The sequence below is a fragment of the Arachis ipaensis genome, chromosome B1, assembly GCF_059453495.1.
Source record: "Arachis ipaensis isolate K30076 ecotype BB chromosome B1, ASM5945349v1, whole genome shotgun sequence".
In the NCBI taxonomy this organism is placed as follows: Eukaryota; Viridiplantae; Streptophyta; class Magnoliopsida; order Fabales; family Fabaceae; genus Arachis; species Arachis ipaensis.
In genome coordinates, this window is record NC_142436.1 from 73,433,139 (window position 1) to 73,447,704 (window position 14,566).

The window sequence follows — 14,566 nt, forward strand, 5'->3', positions numbered from 1 at the left end:
ATGGACGAAGTCGTCAAGATGTTAGTATGAGGGTGTAGGCAAATTTTTTTATTTTTTGGTAGTTCAGCTTGGATCCTTGTAATGCTTTACTAATGAAGTATATGGGTTGTTGCCCACTGTCGTCTTCTCGTACTAGTGCTGAGGCTACTGCTCGACTTCCTACCGCGAGGTACAATATGAGTGGTTCTCCTTTCCGTGGCCGAGTTAGGATAGGTGGTTGTCCCAGGAATCTCTTGAACTCTTGGAAGGCTTGCTCGCACTCTGTTGTCCATTCAAACTTTTTTCCTTTCCTTAGAGTGGCGTAGAAGGGGAGAGATCTTATTGTCGATCCGGCTAGAAATCTGGACAAGGCTGCCAACCTCCCGTTGAGTTGTTGCACCTCTTTGACGCAAGTTGGGCTTTTCTTGTCGAGTATAGCCCGGCATTTATTCGGATTTGCTTCGATTCCTCTTTGGGTGAGCATAAAACCTAGGAGTTTGCCAACTTCTACTGCGAAGGTGCATTTTGCAGGATTGAGTCGCATGTCATGCCTTCTTATAGTGTCGAACACTTGGGTCAGGTCGGACAATAGCGTCTCTTCACTTTGTGTCTTTATTAACATGTCGTCTACATAGACTTCCATGATTTTTCTGATATGATCCGAAAAGACTTTATTCATTAACCTTTGATAAGTAGCTCCTACGTTTTTAAGACCAAAAGGCATTACGATGTAGCAGTAGTTTACTTTTGAGGTTAAGAATGTGGTTTTTTTCTTGGTCGGGTGGATGCATTGGGATTTGATTGTATCCTGAATATGCGTCCATGAATGAGAGGTATTTATATCCGGAGGAGGCATCCACCAGGGCATCGATACTTGGGAGTGGATAAGGATCTTTTGGGCAGGCTTTTGTTGAGATCAGTGTAGTCGGTGCACATTCGCCACTTCCCGTTTGATTTTTTCACCAAGAGGACGTTAGCTAGCCATAGTGGGTACTTGACTTCTCTTATGAATCCTGCCTCCAATAGAGCTTATACCTGCTCTTCCACAGCTTGGGATCATTCTGGTCTGAGCTTTCTCCGTCTCTGTTGTACTGGCTGAGATCCTGGGTAGACCGCCAACTTGTGGCACATTAATTTGGGGTCTATGCTTGGCATGTCTGCAGCTTTCCATGCAAAGAGGTCGACGTTATCTCATAAGAACTGTACGAGTAATTCTTTGTATGTCCAGGCATGTTTTGTTGAATCTTTCCATGTAACTGCGAAGACTTTCCCCATCTCCTTGCTTAATTCCTAATAGACTTGGGGCGTGTTTAGCCTTATCTTTTTGGATGGAGAATCTGGCCAGAAACTTCTTGGCTAGGTCATCGAAGCTTGAGATGGACCTAGGAGGTAGATTGTCGAACCACCTGATGGCTGTCTTTGTTAAAGTAGTTGGAAAGGCTTTGCAGCGGACTGCATCTGAGGCGTCGGTGAGATACATTCTACTTCTGAAATTGCTGAGATGATGGTCGGGATCTGTAGTGCCATCGTACAAAGTCATGTCCGGAAGTTTGAAGTCCTTAGGGATTTTGGTCTTCATGATCTCCCTAGTGAATGGGTCTTGATCCTTGCGAGAGTTGTCCTCAGGGGTGGATAGAGTAGCTTTGGCTTTGAGATCGGCTTCGAGTTTTAGAAGTTTATCTTCTAATTCTCGGCATCGCCTTATCTCCTTTTGTAGATCCTTCCCAGCTTCTCGCTGATGTTGGGCTTCTTTTTCAAGTTGCTTTAAACGATGTTGAAGCGCCTCTATTGCTCCCGGATTTGGTGGATTTTTGTCCTTGTTAGATTCCGGGGTATCTTTCGGTGTAGTGTCCGCATTTTTGTGTGGTATTCTATCTTCTAGATCTGAATCGTGGTCGTTGTCATGGTCATCCGCCATGGTGGTGGGGTGACTTCCGGGTCCCCGGCAACGGTGCCAATATTCCGAGGGTTACCTGAAACTGGAGATCGATCTCGGACGAGATCTTCCGTACTGGTCGGTGCTGACGTGTCCGGCTGGTGAGTGACGGCCGGAGCTGTCATGTCCGACTTGTTAGACTGGCTGCACTACTGATCCTTCGTCACCAGAGGGTGGGGGGTACCTGCAAGGGACTCCGATGCTTAAGTTAGCAAGGGTATTAAGCAGGTTTTTTGTAGAATCAAAGTATGAGTTATACCTGGGTGCTCCAATGTATTTATAATAGCGTGGGCTGACCTTCTTAGATAAGATAAGTTAGTTATCTTATCTTATTTTTATCTTATCTTTGGGTGATGTCAGCTTATCTTCAAGAGAACCGCCTTTATCTCTATAGGCTTGGACTGCCTTTGGACTTGGGTCGTGTTCCTCTATTTGGGCCCTTTACTGGGCTTTCCTGGTAGTTTGGCCGAGCTCTTTGAGAAGAGGTCGGATAGTTGGACCTGAAGAGGTCGGTCGTCTTGTCGCTAAACATCCCAGGTCGGATAGCTCGACCCAGGGTATGAACAGTACAATAGTTAGAAAGTAATAAAGATCTTAGGTCAAGGTGCACTCTTTTTCCTGAAAAGGTTTTTTAATGAGGCGCCAAGCCAAGATCTACAAAATTGCCTGACTTAGAAGAGTAAGCACTCATATGTATATATTCTACTTGAATAAAGTTTTTCTAGATTCCCCAATAAAGTTTCCTACCAAGACACATTAATCTGAGTGCAAAAATTCATTGTCCGATTACAATAAGGTCGGCAAGGTGAAAACCAAATTCATAACCCGATTACAACAAGATCGACAAGGTGAAAAATAAATTCAACGTTCGATTATGAAGAAGTCGGCAAGGTGAAAGCGATAAAAATAGATTAATGCAAGAAGTTATAAAAAACAATCCATAAAAAGTGGCCTGGCGAGGTCTGACTAAAAATGGATTACTAAAAATAACTTAGCTTGGACCAACAAGAGAAGTCGGACCAACAAAAGCTACAGCTTGGATCGACAAGAGAAGTTGGACCAACGAAAGCTACAGCTCAGACCGACAAGAGAAGTCGGACCAACGAAAGCTACAGCTCGGACCGATAAGAGAAGTCAGTCCAACGAAAAGCGAGCACTAAAAGGGACACAACTTTGCCCAAAAAGCCACGACTCCACGACAAGGCTATCAAAATTGTTCAGGCTAACTAAAAAGGTTCTACAAGAACACTAAAAAATTGCCGGACAAATTAGCCCTAAGATCACCTTGACCAGCCAAGTGAACAAAACAAGAGCTGATCAAAAAGAGGTCGGAAAGCAGAGTACCCACACTACAGTAAAAATCCACAAAGGATGCAAAAGCATGAACAACATATCAGAAAAAACATATCCATCAAAATAAAAACATTTAAAGACTCAAAAGGCCACCTAGGTGGCAGCCTCAAGAGTTCAAAAGTGTTTTGTTTTGAAAATAAAGTTGCATAGAAGCAATTGAAAGTCAAGAAGTCTACTACATCAAAGGTTACAAAAAACTAGAGTTTAAAAACCCACAAGCCGGGCTATGCAAATAGACAAGAGATCATAAGGGGTCCAAAGTCTCCCCAGTAGTAGCTTCCGTGGCGGAAGGAGGAGGAATGATCTTCATGGGGGTGGCATCCACAGTCCCATCCTCCCGGTTAAGAATTTGAACATCAGGATCAGATTTGGGATGGTCGACCTCAGCAGAAGGAGTTGAAGAAGCTTTGGCTGGCAGCGAAGGAGGAGGTCCGTCATCTTCATCATCCGGGGCAGGCACTATCTTGCCATCCTCCATCACATTATCCAAGCTGAAGAGAGTCAGGTCGAGCTCAGGGGCAAGAACTTGGACTTGGGCTTTTAAATTTTCATAAGCCCTCGTCATAGTATCTACCAGATGACCCTGGAGATCGGCGTAATCCGCATGGGCAAAATCAAGCCTCTCCTTAAACTCCAATAGCTCGGCATAAGTGCGGGTGTAACTCTTCTTGTGTTTTTTCGCCATCTCCTCCACCAAATTTGCAGCTGCCTCAGCCCTGGTAGCTCGGGACTTTTCCTTCTCCAGGTCAAACTCCAGCTTAATTACCCTAGCATCAAGCTCATCCTTCGCCTCCTTAATTCTATCAAAATCTGATTTAGCGTCCTCCAGAAAAGTCTTAGTCGCGTGGACCGGGAAACTCTGGACAATACGAAATAGTGCTGCACCCATGTGGGCCATCCGAATACTAATACTGGTAATAAAATCCAAGTGGCGAAGGATAGAAACATCATCCATGGGAAGCTGGCCATAGGGAGCAATCTGTTCATCCACAAACCCTACATCATCGAAATCCTGGGCATCCAAGTTATAAGGACCAACAGTTTTTTGCCTTTTTAGAGGAGGACCAGCAGCAATGGGGGAGGAGGCAGCACCAAAAGAGGGTCGAGCTGGGTCAGAGGGGACAGTCCAGACCTGAGGAATTGGAATAACCTTCCTCGGCCCAGAAGCACCCGATGTTGGTTTCTTGGGAGGCACCTGAGAAGACTCTCCCTCGGCAGTCTTGGCCGAGATATTTTGAGCAGCTGTTGCTTTCTTAGCCCTACGAAAATGTTTCACGGAGTCCGTAGATTTCACCATATCTGCAAAGAAGGAACCAAGAAAATAAGTCACCAACAGAAAAGGGTAAAATTCAACTACAAAGTAAAACTAAAGAAAAGAAGTCGACGACTACCCAATTTAGCACGAAGGAGGGAAGAATCTCCCAAAAACTTCTTCGTATCAAGATGAGGAGGCTCTCCCCAATTCTCCTCTAACATACTCACAAAAGCCTGCTCGATCTCACTCAGACTCTCCCAGGGATACTTGACTACTACCACATTTTCTTGCCACGATAAAGGAAACGTAGGTTCATTATTTTCATCTAAGAAAAAAGGCCGAGCTCTCTCAACAGCTCGGACCTTGAAGTAATAGTTTTTAAAGTCGTGAAAGGACTCGTCATACATCGCGAACACTTTCTTTCCTTGCGTAGCTCGAAAAGAAACCCAAGAGGCTTTCTTTTTAGCTACCCCAGGTTTGGTCAACACAAAAAGATGCAAAAAAAGAGTTTGGGTAGGTTGAACACCCAATTCTTGACACAATAGTTGGAAAATTTTTATGAAACCCCACGAGTTCGGATGGAGGTGAGACGGGGCTACATTGCAGAACCTGTAACAGCCCAGACCACCCGCTAGCACGATATTGTCCGCTTTGGCACACAAGGCCTCATGGTTTTGCCTTTGACGATAGGATGATGGCCAAAGTCCCCCACACTCACTTGTCAAAACGCGTCATGCTAGGGAGAGGTATCCACACCCTTATAAGGCATGCTTCGTTCCCCTCCCCAACCGATGTGGGACCTTACAATCCACCCCCCTAAGGGAGTCCAGTGCCCTCGCTGGCACATCGATCCGGGTTCCAGCTCTGATACCATCTGTAACAGCCCAGACCACCCGCTAGCACGATATTGTCCGCTTTGGCACACAAGGCCTCATGGTTTTACCTTTGACGATAGGGATGATGGCCAAATTCCCCCACACTCACTCGTCAAAACGCGTCATGCTAGGGAGAGGTATCCACACCCTTATAAGGCATGCTTCGTTCCCCTCCCCAACCGATGTCTGATATTACAGGACCACAACAGGTCAGTCTCAAAAGCAGAAAAAGGAATAGTGATACTCAGTTGACTAAAAAAATAGTCATAAGCATAGAAAAAAGGCCGTTCACCTCGATTTAAAGAAGGAAAGCGAACCCTCTCTTCAGGATCAGGGGACACCAGCTCATAGTTCTTTTCATCATCCCTATTACTATAAATTCTACGAAATCTTCTAAGCTTCTCACAGTACTCCGGATTGACCTCTGTGATGCACATTAGAACTATTGAATCTACCCAGTTAGCCATACCATCAGTTACTCTCGAAGACATCTCGACGATATTCTTTCGTGAAGACATAGGCCAACTATCCCTACAGTGAGAAAAAGAAAAAAGACGGGGTCACTACCAAGCAACTCGAGCAATCAGGAGACAACTCGGACAATAACATATGAACATCAAGAGTCAGACACAGCAGTAAAAGGGAAACCCCAGGATTCACACTAAAGTCCAGGGGCACCCTTTGGAGGCAGTAACAAGGCAAGAATTCGGAAAGAAGGAAATCGACGGTCTATACCCTAACATCTCTCAACAAAAAACACAATCCTTCTCTAGTAACATCACTCTACACAAAGTAGCAAGAAACCCATGGTCATCAACAAAAATAATCAAAACTACAATCTTTCTTTACCAACAGTTCAAACAAAAGTAATAAACCCAAAGACGAGGACATGCAAGGATGAAAGAAACAGGAACAATGACAATAAAGCCCTAAGGAAGCGAAAACTACCAGGCACACATCATAACAAAAGAGTGCAGGGATCACCATAAAGATGCAAGATTTTTCAGAAAATCGTGAAAACAGAATGTCGAAAAGAAAGACACAACCTTTTTTGAAGGGGTCAAGATTCTCAGAGACAAAATCAGTAAAAATCACATGCAACAGTACGATGGAGACATACAAGAAGGTGATTTTCAAAAACATAAAAGGGAAAGAAAATACCAACATATAGAGAAAGAAGAAGCAAGCGCGAAGGAAGGATCAGGAAGAAGCAAGCGACCAAATATGCGCCAACAAAATGCTCTCGAGCAAAGGAGATGGAAAGCTTAGGGGCGTGTAAACAAGAAGATATCAGAAGGAACAAAACGCTTTGCAAACGATGAGCAAAGAAGATGAAGAGGAATTAGAGAAAGAAACTGTAAAATGACACCTTCGAAAATTTCAAAAATGAAGTACCAGAGATGGAAAAAGGAAACGGTGAAGGGATATTAATGAGATTTTAAACCCTTGCACGTTTCCAAGAAAAGCGAAACACGCGCGACAACTAAAGGGAGAAAGAAACGCTTTATATTCAAAGAGCTCCAAGGGGAGTTATATGGGAGATCGACAAAAGGCAAAATTCTCAAGCACGGCTTCCCCAAAAGGGGTCGAAGCATAAAAACACGACCTCAAAGGAAAGACCGAGCTCAAGCAGGGGTACTGTTCATACCCTGGGTCGAGCCATCCGACCTGGGTTGATTGAAGACAAAGCGACCGACCTCTTCAGGTCAGGATCCCCGACCTCTTCTCAAAAGAGTTCGGCCAAATCATCATAAGAAGCCCAAGCAGGCCTAGACGAAGGGACACAGCCTAATCTAAAGGCAGCTAAAGCCTAGAAAGATAAAGGTAGTTCCCCTTAAAGATAAGATGACTTCACTTAAAGATAAGATAAGATAACTAACTTATCCTATCCAGAAAGGTCAGCCAACACCACTATAAATACACTGGAGCACCCAAGTATAACTCATACTCTGATTCTACAAAAAATACCTGCTCAAAGCCCATGCTAACTTAAGCATCGGAGTCTCTTGCAGGTACCACCCCCCTCCGGCGATCAAGGATCAGCAGCACCACCAGCTCCAACAAGTTGCACACGACAGCTCCGGCTACCACAGCAAATCTCATCCGAGATCGATCTTCAATTTCAGGTAATCCTCGGAACACTCAGACAGCAATTAAAGCCCAATGCCTCACCGACTTTATGGCAGAATATGCAGGAGATCAAAAGGAGGCCTCCACAACTTGGGAATTATATGTGGATGGCTCTTCCAAAAAAATCGGAAGCGGTGCATGCATAATATTAGTCAATCAAGAGGGAACCCAAAAAGAAGTCTCCCTCAAATTTGAATTCCTAGCCTCTAATAATCAGGCAGAATACGAAGCCTTGATTGCCGGGTTGAAGCTAACAGAAAAAGTCGGTGCAACCAAAGTAGAGGTCTTCGGCGACTCTGAAGTAGTGACTTCTCAAATCAATGGGGAGTATCAGGCTAAAGTCCCAAATATGAAAAGGTACTTAGATAAAACTTTGGAGTACCTTAGGCGGTTCTCGGAGACCTAGGTCAAAGATATAAATCTGGATCTTAATAGTAGAGCAGACGCCCTCTCCAAACTAGCAAGTACCAAGCCAGGAGGGAATAATAGAAGCCTAATCCAGAAAACTCTCCAAGAACCTTCTGTCACAAAAACAGAGGCTAAACAAGATGTCCTAGATGTATCCGGGTTGGACCTCGGATGGATGGCCCCCTTGATTGAATACATAAAATTTAACATCCTACCCAAAGAAAAAAAAGAGGCCAAGAAAATTCGAAGGGAGGCACAAAACTACACCTTGGTGAAAAATATCCTATATAAAAGAGGAATAGCCACACCATTATTGAAGTGCGTCCCGAACTCAAAGACAACAGAGGTCTTAGAGGAGGTGACAATGGTATCTGCGGGAACCACCTCGGAGCAAGGTCTTTGGCTAGAAAAATCATCCGAGCCGGGTTCTATTGGTTGACCTTGCAGAAGGATGCCACCGAGTTCGTGAAAAAATGTCAACCATGCCAAATGCACGCTAACTTCCATGTCGCTCCCCCTGAGGAACTCATCAGCATAACTTTTCTATGGCCTGTTGCAAAATGGGGATTAGATCTACTCGGACCTTTTCCGCAAGCACCTGGACAAGTGAAATACCTCATAGTGGGAGTGGACTGCTTTACGAAGTGGATCAAAGCAGAACCATTGGCCGCTATCACAGCTCAGAGAAGTCGGAAGTTCCTCTACAAGAATATCATTACAAGGTATGGAATTCCACATTCCATCACCACGGACAATGGTACCTAGTTCACTGACTCTACATTCAGAAACTTGGTAGCCAGCATGAAGATCAAGCATCAATTCACATCGGTTGGGCACCCACAAACAAATGGGCAAGCTGAGGCAGCCAACAAAGTTATACTGGCTGGATTAAAGAAAAGATTACAAGATGCAAAGGAAACTTGGGCTGAAGAACTCTCTCAAGTATTATGGGCATATCGGACTACATCTCAGTCTGCTACGGGAGAAACACCCTTCCGACTTGCTTATGGTATAGAAGCCATAATACCAGTTGAAGTTAACGAGCAAAGTCTAAGGGTGAGGTTCTACAACAAGGTAGGCAATCTTCAAGCACACAAAGAAGAACTTGAACTACTCCCTGAAATCCGAGAACAAGTCCAGATAAGGGAAGAAGCACTGAAGCAAAGGATGACCAACAGATACAACAAAAAAATCTTTTGAAGAAGCTTCACCTCAGGCGACTTGGTTCTGATCAGGAATGATATCAGCGCTAACAAGTCAGGTGAGGGAAAACTTGCTGCTAATTGGAAAGGGTCATATAAGATAAGTGAAGTCCTCGGAAAGGGGTATAACAAGGTATCCGACTTGAGTGGAGTCGAGCTCCTAAGATCGTGGAATTCTTTCAACATGAGGATATATTATAGCTAGAAGCGAACTCCATTCCCTGATGTACTCTTTTTCCCGACTTCATGATTTTTTTCCAAAGAGGGTTTTTCCTGAAGGGGGTTTTAATGAGGCATCAAAGTGGGGACTAAGGGATAGCAGTCTTAAAAATCCCTAGTAGCTAAGATTGACTTTTATAAAAGTTACCTCCATCGATAAATAAAGATTTTCTTCTATCTCTTTATAATTCCATCATTGTCATCATTATTTTACGAAACACACCGATTTAAACTCGACAAAGTGTGAAAATCCCATGACCGACCTAAGTAGTCTGCAGGATAAAACGACGAGGTACAAGTTGGTGTAAAGAGGTTACAAAGATGATCATGATAACTCGGGAACAATACCACTTAACGACTAACTAGTCGGAGAACCCGAGAAAATTGAAATGCATCGCAAAAATAAACTAAGTCACGTAAACAATTCAATAAGAAAAAATTGAATATGTAAGGAATACAAAAGAGATAGGAAACCCCCCAAAGGAAGAAGCGAAGGCTGTCTCAAAGTCTTTGAAAAAAAGTTTTTTACAGTAACTTAGACAAAACAGCCCACCTAACAAAAAGGTTTTTTCACAAAATGAAAGGGTTTTTCACAAAAACCTTATAAAGCACCAAAATGAATACAAGCAAAATGAGCGAAATATTTTGTAAAAAGTCCTTATCCAAAAAAAGGGCAACCAAACAAGCAACCTTTTTATTAATGACCGTAAAATAGGTCAAAGTGTCAGGGAACTACCACAACAACAAACATATAAAAATGAAAATTGTTCAAAGAGGGCCCACAACTCGGGCCCTAAATAGCTGAAATTAATTGGAAGGAAGATTGGAATTATCAAGGGGAATGGAGCTCGGGTCTGCCGCAGGAGTAGGAAGGGTCTCTTCGGCAACTGAAGTCAGAGCTTCTGAAGAACTCGGCAGAAATCCCTCTTTTTGCCCCTCATGAGGAGGAGACTCAACAATCCTTTGCCCACGAGTCTTCAGCTCAGAGTCCATTTCAGGACGAGGAGGGGAGACAATAGCTCCATCAACAACAATCTTGTCGGGATAGAGAGAGAGGAAAGGTCCAAGTCAGGAGCAATAACTCTGACTTGTTCCTTAAACACCCTCCAAGCCTCCTTCGAGCTCTCAACAATTGAATCCTCCAGCTCCTGATATGCCTCCCGGTTTGACTCTAGCTACCTCTGAAGATCAATATTTTCGGAAAAAATCCTGACATAGTTTTGCTTCGCCTTCTCTTTCAGGTGCTCCGCCATGACACACTAACCCATTAGCTTCTTCTCCCTTATTTGAAGCCGGGCTAGCTCATCTTTCAGCCAAGCATTCTCCCCCTAAAGCCTCTTCTCTTCTTTTTGATACAAGGCAATCCTCTCCTGAAGATCCTCTACAGTTTTTTGAGAAGAGCACAAAGAACTCAAGGGAGTCTTGTCCAAGATATCAAGAAGAGCAGTGCAAACCCCAGCAGTCTGAACCCCTCCCCGAACCAAAATTTGAAGATGATTTCAAAGGGAAGCATCATCTATAGCAATTTGGCTATGAGGGAAGTTGTGCTTTCGAACGAACTTTGAACCATCAAAGCCGGGCTCTCCAGCAATAGAACCAAACTTCGAGGTCTTACATTTCTTTTTCTCGAGTTTGAAAAGAGGTCAGACTGGGGGATAGGGGCAGGAAGAGGAAGAGGAGAAGCAGAGGCAGAGGTTACCGAAATTGGGAAAGAAGAGGTACCCGACTCATGAGGAAGAGGAGGAGCACCAGCAACCCCGACCTTTGCTGCATCAGACCGGGCATGAACCTTCCTCTTGGCCTCTTAGACCTTTTGGTAGGTAGCACTCGATCCACTCTTCACCATTTTTGAAAGAAGAAAATAAAAATCAGCTTACAAATTGGGAAGGAAAACGTTACAAGTCAGAATTCAACAAAAATAATCATAAAGAAACCAAAACTACCTAGCTCGGACTGGATAAAACTCGGAGGACCAATGAGAAATTTCTTAGTGTCAAGATTGGGAGCTCTCCCCCAAGTCTCTTGGAAAAATCCCACAATGGCCTCCTCAACCTCGTCCAAATCATCCAGGCTATACTTCTCAACGGGAGAGGCCTCCGACCAGTATAAAGGAAATCGAGGATAATTGTTCTCATCTAGGAAAAAGGGATGGTGGCCCTCTACAGCTTGGACCTTGAAGAAAAAGTTTTTAAAGTCGTGAAAGGATTCATCAAAGATTGAAAAAACCTTCCGTCCCTGAATAGCTTGAAAGGACACCAACTGTTGCTTATTATTCAGAGCACTAAATGGCTTTGTCAGGTGGAAAAGATAAAAGAAGATCTTTAAAGAAGTCGGAAAGTCCAGCTCTTGGCTGATGAGTTGGTAGATTTTCATGAAACCCCAAGAGTTGGGGTGGAGCTGGGTAGGAGCAACTCGGCAGTGTGATAATACCTCCATTTCAAAATCAGAAAAGGGGAAGGAAACTCCCAGGCGGGTAGAAAGGCAATCATACATAAAGAAAAAGTGAGGGTTAGAATCAGCAACCCTCCCGCAACAAACCCGGTCTTTAGGACCCCGGGCCACCAACTCGTATTTAGGCTCGTCAGCCTCAAAACTACATATCCTATGATGGGTGCGAAGTTTGGTAATAAAATCTGTGTCTACTAAAGGCTTCTCATCAAGCACAGAATCATCTACCTATCTCGAAAGGGTCTCAGGGATACGGGAGGACATTTTTTCCAACAAAAAGGAAGTAGGTAAAAAGGCGATAAGACCTACAAAGAAAAATAAAATCATAAGAAACAGGGCTCCCAAAGACAAGATAGTTTTTCCCCAAAAGTAAAACAAGAAAAAGAACCACCAGGAGACAACAACAACATCTAATAATAAACTTGCAAAAATGCCAATGCCTCACATTGCAAACGAAGGAGTAGTAAAAGCATGAAAATCTCCTCAAACACACAAAGCACAGAGATAAAGCACTACACAAATGACAGAAGAAGTCAAAAGAAAGACTAACCTTTCTCTGTATAATCAAGGAGAAGTAGTCGCAACAGTGGAAAACAACGAAGCACGCCAAGACGGAAGACTAAAAGGAGTTTTTGAATGAGAAAGAATGAGAGTGCAGGTAAGAAGCTTCGAAGAGAAGACGAAAGAAAACAAAGAAAGAAGAGGGAAAAGTATTTATAACAAGTCAGGGGCACAACAGTAAAATGACACGATCATTAAAGAAACACGCTGTTACCAATGTAACTGCCCCATGTGTAAATGCGAAGTCTCAAATGGACGCGACGTTTGATTAGACACGACGGTTGAGAAATTCGAAATCACGTCGGTTCCCGACTGGGACAAACCCAAGTTCAATTAATACTCGAATCTGACTCATAACGAAGAGATCAGACTTGAGTAGGGGCACTGTTCATACCCTAGCCCAACACTATGGTCCAGGCCCAAGTAAGCTAAAAAGGCCCAATCCAAAAGTTGTCCTTGCCACCTAACCGACCTCCCATGAAAAAGGTCAGGTTTGACATGAGCCCCTCCCTAAAGAGGTCGGGCTCGAGATGAGCTGGCAGATAACAGTTATTCAAATAAGTAATTGTCCCCTAAAATCTCTTCCAGAAGCAATATCTCAATAACCCTAAGATAAAGTGACGATTATCCACCTTCAGAGGTGGAGCTACTCCAACGGTGGTTATTAGATCACCACTATAAATACACTGACATACTCAGGTAAAATAAAGTTCCAATACATTTTAAACCTGCTTACACCATTGCTGACTTAGGCATCAGAGTGTCTTTGCAGGTACCACCCCCCATTCTTTCGCACATACAAACTCGGACGGCGACTCCTAGATGCACAACAAGTCAGAGACCACCTTCTATTGGCGTTTGGGACAATCCTTTAAGCCCAATCCACCTATTTCAAGTTACCCACGTAACAATTTTTATTTTTAAATTATGATAAATTTATAATTATAGAAATAAATTATTAAAAAACTATAATTAATATAATTGCATCTAAAGCTACACTAAATATATAATTTTTTTTTGTCCAAATCAATTTTTTTCAAAAAATATTGAAGATCAACAAAAAAAAATATAAAATGGCAAACTTAAAATATAATAAGACTTTTTTTATTTGATATTATGATACCAATGACAAACCCGAATCGTAAAGAAGACTTGAAGGAACCTTAAGTTGCTCTATTGCACCTCCCTCACCCTTATTCTCTCTGGAGGTAGTGCTCTGAATCTTGCCGCTCTAAAACACTGTAATTCGAGTCTCCTGGTCGATTTAAATTTTCTCTTCTTGTCTTGTTGTTGGTGGAAATGAGTGCGTTGTTTGAGGCATGACCAAAAACGATATTTGAGCAACTCTTTTGAAAGTTATGTGTGCAGGAACTAGATCTGCGTGTATCAATGCTGTAACTTTGGCTCTTGTCAATGCTGGGATCCCCATGCATGATCTTATAACTTCAGTGTCGGATACCTTAGTTGCATCCCTTTGCTTGGTATGCATCTATTTTACTTGACTTTCAATTGGCTAAATTCAAGTTTGTGTTTTTTTTAAACTGCTCAACTTTTGATTTAATTTTGTGGTTTTATAATTATTGAAACTTGTACGAATGTGGATAGATTTAAACTATGTAGAAGAGAGTGCTAGAGATCCTGATGTTACCGTTGGAATTTTGCCACCAAAATTGGATAAAATGACATTTTTCAGGTTAATTTCCATAACATCATTTTATTTTTTATATTTTTTTTAGTCAACAATGAAAGTTAATTTTAGACCTTTCTTTTTTGTTATTCAAATATGCATTCTTTCTTTTGTTGTTGGCCATAAATAGATTCTAAATTACTAATTGACATTTTGAAAAATGTTATGCAACTAACAACTGAAGACTGCAAAGCAGCTACAAATTACATCTGAGAAATAAGTGTTATACCTTAATTTTTCTGATCATCTTCGAAGGAGTCAAATCATGGCCTATTAATTTCTTAACTTAATTCCTAATCTCTATCTTGCTTAGCAGATTTTATTGGAGCACACAAAGCAACTTGAGTATCGATAGGGTGTATAATTCAGTGGCTGAAATTATGTCTTTTTTGCTATTTACCTGAAAATATTTTTGCATGTGGGTTATCTGTGTAACAAGAAATGCAGAGTCTGATAAATTCATTGTCTTGGTACTTTTAAGCTTTTATTTTTCTGTATCATTTTAGCCAACTT

At 42.6% G+C, this 14,566-nt stretch overlaps 1 protein-coding gene across 1 annotated transcript; it reads left to right on the plus strand.

Moving 5' to 3' along the window:
• Positions 1 to 8,737: 8,737 nt before the first annotated feature.
• LOC148577026 (uncharacterized) lies at positions 8,738 to 9,136 on the plus strand. Its single transcript, XM_088502830.1, has one exon. The coding sequence runs from the start codon at positions 8,738 to 8,740 to the stop codon at positions 9,134 to 9,136; it is 399 nt and encodes a 132-aa protein (XP_088358956.1).
• The last annotated feature ends 5,430 nt before the right edge of the window (positions 9,137 to 14,566 follow it).

Coding starts and splice junctions, on each gene's coding strand:
- LOC148577026 (XM_088502830.1), top strand. CDS start 8,738: ATGAAGATCAAGCATCAATTCACATCGGTTGGGCACCCACAAACAAAT.